This window comes from Centruroides sculpturatus, unplaced genomic scaffold, assembly GCF_000671375.1.
Source record: "Centruroides sculpturatus isolate CEXI.00-Female unplaced genomic scaffold, Cexi_2.0 scaffold3, whole genome shotgun sequence".
In the NCBI taxonomy this organism is placed as follows: domain Eukaryota; kingdom Metazoa; phylum Arthropoda; class Arachnida; order Scorpiones; family Buthidae; genus Centruroides; species Centruroides sculpturatus.
Genome location: NW_019384366.1, coordinates 1,659,717 through 1,665,724, shown reverse-complemented (window position 1 = coordinate 1,665,724; position 6,008 = coordinate 1,659,717). Strand labels below are relative to the sequence as shown.

Sequence of the window (6,008 nt, the reverse complement as noted above, 5' to 3'; positions counted from 1 at the left end):
GAACTCTCGAGTCAATCACAACTATATATTTTATAAATATTTTATTTACTGCTTTTTGCCGTATTTCTTTCACTTCCACCAGCACTTTAACGCGGCCAGATGGCCGAGCGGTCAAGGTGGCAGCCTACCGCTTTGGGGGACTCGGGTTCGAATCTTCAGGAATTTTTCGGGGGGTGGTCCATTCAGATATGTCTGCCCCGTCCTTCACCACCCGGCAGCCCCATTGTGGGCCTGGCCAAACCCATAATGGGCTTGCAAAAAGAGGCACTCTTAGTGCCCACAGGGCAGAAAGAGTACGAAAAAAAAAAAAACAGCACTTTCACTTCACTGGGTAGAGGTCGCTCGGTAAAATATCTATCCAAAGAGGTTTGGCTTTGCCTAGTTTTTAAAATGTTTCTAAAATGACTTAGGCAAATGTCATTAAACTGAGCAGCAATACGGCCAGTGTGAACCTTTTCGGAATGTTTCTTTTCAATAAAATCAGTCACTTTCTGATAATACCTCAAGATTTCCTTTATCGAGCAAGATCCTTCCATGATGAAGCAAACACGTGGACTGAGACCAATGAACAGAAGTGAATAAAAAATGGCACTGCAAACTAATGTAACGTCGTATGGTGAGATTTGTTCGTACTGTGAAGCAAAATTTTGTTCAAAATTCACGTCGTACCCTGAAAATTTTGTATGCTGGGGCATTCGTATCCTGATGTACCACTGTAATTATCAGTTAGCTTTATAGCTTAAGCTAAAATGTTGATTAATAAGCTAATTTTCTGCAAATAAATTATTAGAAAATGTTTCTTAAAATTAACAAATAATCATAAGATAATTTTTGTTAAAATTTTATTTCATTTTTATGTACAGTATATTACATAAGAAAAAATATTTAAAAAATACTTTTAAGCCATTTAAAAAAGACAAAAAGAAAAATATTTTAAAAAGTTCAGTTTATTTTTTAAATCTATAGATTTAAAAAATAAATTTTTTAAATGAATTTTTATCATTTATATTATNACACACATAACAACACAATCAAATTACAAGTATATATATTTGCACTTTTCATGATTATGTTTCTAAAGTGTGCATCTGAAATGTGCTGTGGCACTGCATTGCTGACCCCTTGTTTACATGATGCTCTGGAATACAACTTCTAAATTGTTCTGATTTGTGAGCATTCGTTTCTCTCGAGTGGTAAGAATGTGATCAAACATATGACCAATTTCATCGTTGATTGGTTTCACTGTAAGAGAAAAATCTGACAGATTAAATTCTCTGTGACGTCATTGCCAATTTGTTGAACTAAGGTTGTCAATAAATTACAAGTGTTGAATGACAGAATGTTAGCAATATTCATATTATGTAAACCAGCAATCCATCTTCAGATACTCTGAAATAACTTTCAAATTTAAAATTTCAAACTATCACACTAACAGTATTCCAGTTCAAACTTCTCTTTTAGAGTATCTGAAGATGGGTTGCTGGCCAAAAGTACTGCCATATTTTTGTACATCTAATCTACAAGTTATTTGTTTTAAAAGACAATTTGAGAGGATGTTGGATTGTACAATAGGGTGAGTTAAGAACCAATTTTTAATTAAAATTTCAGATAGATGCCTATAGAGCAGCTGTTGTTCCATATCAGGCACAGGTTATATGGTGTTACAAGTTATGCAAAAGTTTTATTTCTATTCTAGCAATTTTCTTAAGGTTATATGCATAAAAATACAGCAATTCTTATATTATTTATTAAGTTTAAACTCCATTAAAACACTTTTTATTATTATTTTTAATTAATTAAATTATAGAAGATTACGTTTATTCATCTGCCATATTTGTAGATGAATAAAAAATGCAGAATGATGAAAGATATACTGTAGTTTATTTTTATAAAAAACATATATAGATTATGTTTAGTAAAGTATATTATAATTGAGTATGTAATATAAAAATGCCAATTTTATAATAATATAAGAGAGCATTTCAGTGCTAAAAAATAATACAGTAATACCTCGGTTTTCTTTGACTTCGGTTATCGTCAGTTTCGGTTTTTGTTGATTTTTTTCTGCAAAAAATTTTTCTCGTTTTCATCAGTTTCCTTGGATTCCATACAACCTCATTGCTAATTTTGAGAGAACAAAGGACGACCCATGCATTTTCCTGCTCCGTGTGGCATTGTTTCTTGTGCTGTTTCTCATTTCTCATCTCAGCGTGATGATGTGAGCATTACCAACGTCTAGCGAATTCCATTGATTTCCTTTTCTTTTAGCTCCATCATTGGACCAAAGAAAGTTTCCAGAGCCAGCAGCCCTTCAAATGCCATGTTAAATGTTCATTTACTCTTTACATTAGTCTTTTATATTCATTTTATATTAATTTCTTTTCGTTTTTAGTATTGAACACTATATTTATTCTCTAGAAAATGTGTTTTTGGTATGTATTTTGGAGTGTCTAGAATGAATTAACATTGATTCATATGGAAATAATTGCCTCAGTTTTCGCCGGTTTCAGATTTTGCTGATTGTTTTTGGACGGATTATTAAAAAAAACTGAGGTATCACTGTATATCATTGTCTTGTTTTACATAGGGGTTGTGTATCAGTAGGTACTGCATAAAACAAACTTTTATGTAAATTTGTGGTTTATTTCAAATAGTCCTGATGTCTAAGTATTTATGCAACCATTTACAATTAGCAGAAAAACATTGAAATGTGTTTAAAACATTTTACCAATGTTTTTACTATAATGAATAACATTTTAGTTTGATGTTTCCAAATGTACTGTACCATACATAGTATAGAGTAAAATTATATTCTATTATATTGATCACACTATTTGAAACCCTGATTTGCAGATATTTTTTTCACCACAGTTAGTGAAAAAAATGTAGTACTATGTGTGGAATGTTAGATGCTGGAGATTCTGAATAATAAAAATAAAAAATACAAACTAGATTATTTTAAATGTAAATAGAATTAATATTATTAGCTGTCAAATTTATTTGCTAAAAATATTTTCAACCTACTTGAGAAGCTAGCATTAAATTGTATAAGGTACAATCTGATGATTGTACAGTATTCTTTATTTAACAATTCATTAACTATGTACAACATTCAAACCTTAATAAAATCTGAAAGAATTTGATCATTGAAACTTTATACAAAATTCAAACATTGAATATTTAAAAAAGTCAAACTTTTGATGGTGAACTCTGTTAGAAAATAATTAGTAGGGATAAAGATATTGTTTTATTTGAATTTGATAAATTAAATTTTAGATTTAATAGAATTAACTTATTGTAATTTATATTTGATAATTCTCGTCACTTGCTAATTGGAACTTTGTTTTTTATAGTGCCTTCAATACCTTACAGAACATGCTCAGGATGTTAAGAAGATAGAAAAACTGACTAGTTTGTTAATGAGACATATGGCTTCTAAAGAAAAATAACATTATCTCGCATTTAAATGATGAGACATTTTGTATATACTTGCATATTAAAAGTTTATAAATGAAAAGATTAATGCTTTTTCACTTCATTATGTAATACAATAAAATAATTACTGTAAAATAATAATTTAGTTCCTTTTTTAAATTGTGTTGGCTTAATAAGTTGCTCTTAATAAAGTATTAGGCTATCAATATGAATAATCTACATTGAATCTAATCTAGATCCTTGTAATTATTCATGAATATATAGATCCAAGCATTATTCTTATTCCTTAATTTGTCTTACAATGTCAAATCTAATACTGTGATTGGATCACATTGACAATGGTCACCATTAGACAAATTAAAATCTGCCTACAGTTAATCCAATTCAAATGTATGTTTAGTTTATATTTTATTAAATGTGAACTGTCAATGTTTTCTTATTTGCACAAACAATGATTAAATGAAATATTTAGATTTTTGAAAAGAATATGCAAATCATATTTATTAGAATTAATATTTCTAACATTAATAAGAGATATTGTGTGATATGTTGATACTTAACGGATCAATTCTAATTATATAGAATTGATCCATTAAGTATCCAAAACAGAGTGAATATTTCAAATAAACTTATGTTGGGAAAAAAAATTACAACTGTATAGTTTTTACATCAAAGAAACGTAATACAATAATGCAACTTTTATTATAAGACTTATTGTATTATTTTTTCTGTGGTGAAAACTGTACTCTTGTACTTTCATGCATATATAATTTCATGCATGCTTGAATGAATGTTCAAATTTCATGAGTTATATACTCATGAAATTTGAACATTTATTCAAGATACAGTATGTACTGCACCATGAATTCAGAGGAAGCAAGTTCTTGGTTTATCTTCAGATTTACTTGAGATGCAAAGAAAAACATCATAAAATTCACATAATAAGAATGATATCCAAGGTTCCTCAATCTTTTCATATTTCTTTCATACTCAAATTGTTCTACCCATTGCAGAATGCTGTTATGAGAAGAAGAGGCTTTACATGTTTTGAAGTTCCTTTAAACAGTAACTAATTTTGATTCTGCCATCCATCAGAAACAAGCAACTTCATGGTGATTGTGTGCATTCTCAACTCTAATGGTCTCTAAAATACCATCAGTTGCTCAGTTTGATGTGTTCATATTTATCAAACGTGTTAAAAGGCTGTCTAAGGTTTAAATTGTTCAAAAGTTCCTCTGGTGTCATATACTCATAAAAGTCATTGGACTTACAGATAATTTCATAATGGTTTGTGTATTTAGTCTTCCAATTTTGCTATTTTTCTAATACATTCCTGGATTTTTAAAAATTTTTTTATGAAGGAAATTTAACTATTTGATGCCAGTTTAAAAACTTTTATATGTACTGTACAAGGTAGTATTGGAAAGTTCCAGAACTGTAGCTAAATGTGACTTTACCATTCAACCAAACTGCATGTACTGGTGAAAGTCATCATTTCTACTTTACTGCTGAGTCAGCATACTGATCAGCATACATTCAATCATTACATATGGTTTTGTGAAGTACAAGGACTGCTCTGCAATTTTGAGTGTCTGATAAATTCAAGTAATGTGTGCATCAATCAAATTTTGTGTCAAGCTTGGGAAATTACAATCAAGACCCTCAAAATCCTTCAGCAGACTTTATAATTGGAAAAAATAAAGTTAAAAACTGCAGTGGCGTGCAGTGACATTTGATGATAGAGAAGCTGCGTTTCTGTAAGAAGCCGACATCCAGGGGCAATCAGTCAATTGAGCCTCAGTGATGGTCTAGGGCAGGGATGGAGAACCTTTTTGAGTCTCCGTGCCACATAGTATATTAAGCATACTTTTCTTTAAAAATGTTTATGCGTGCAGAAGTTTTAGACTTCGAGTAACTGTATTTAAATTTGGCCGAGTGGTCAAAGTGGTAGCTATTGCTTTTGTAGACCCAAGATCAAAACCCCAGAAAATTTTCAGATGGGTATCCATTCTTCACCACCCAGCTGTCCCATTGTGGACTTGCTAAATAAAAAAGCCCTCTTAGTACCCACACGACAAAAAGAGTTTTAAAAAACTATTTTTAAATAAATAAAATAATACACTGTAATTAGAGTAAATGTAAAGAATCTGATTGAAAAATATGATAAACTGAAATCATATAATTTGTTACGTGCCAGATTTCTTCGACATGCCACTTTGGGCACGCGTGCCACAGGTTTGCCACCTCTGGTCTAGGGTCCATTCATATCGTTTATTCAATAAGCCAGTAAAAACCATAGACTTTTCTAAATGTATTTTTAATATCACAATTACATTCCGAATCACTAGCCACGATATAAGGGCTACAATTAAAAATAAAATAATAACAAATTACTCAGTGAAATAAAATGTGTGGTGGATGTACCGGTACATACCTGGTACAAAATATTCTTCAATTGTATGAATATACTTTTAAAGAAAATTATAATTAAATATAGCTTTGTAAAGAAACGTACATAAAAATATAAAATATTCTTTACTTTTTAAATCTTAAAACAATGCACTTAGTCAAAT

The 6,008-nt window shown here is 30.2% G+C and overlaps 1 protein-coding gene across 1 annotated transcript in view; it reads left to right on the top strand.

Annotated features, from left to right (window-relative positions):
- The window catches only part of LOC111612572 (signal recognition particle 9 kDa protein-like), a 15,023-nt gene extending 11,447 nt beyond the window's left edge, over positions 1-3,576 (top strand). The window contains exon 3 of the mRNA XM_023353806.1: positions 3,354-3,576. Coding sequence (XP_023209574.1) covers positions 3,354-3,449 — 96 coding nt within the window. The 3' untranslated portion in view covers positions 3,450-3,576. The remainder of the gene's footprint in view (positions 1-3,353) is intronic.
- The last annotated feature ends 2,432 nt before the right edge of the window (positions 3,577-6,008 follow it).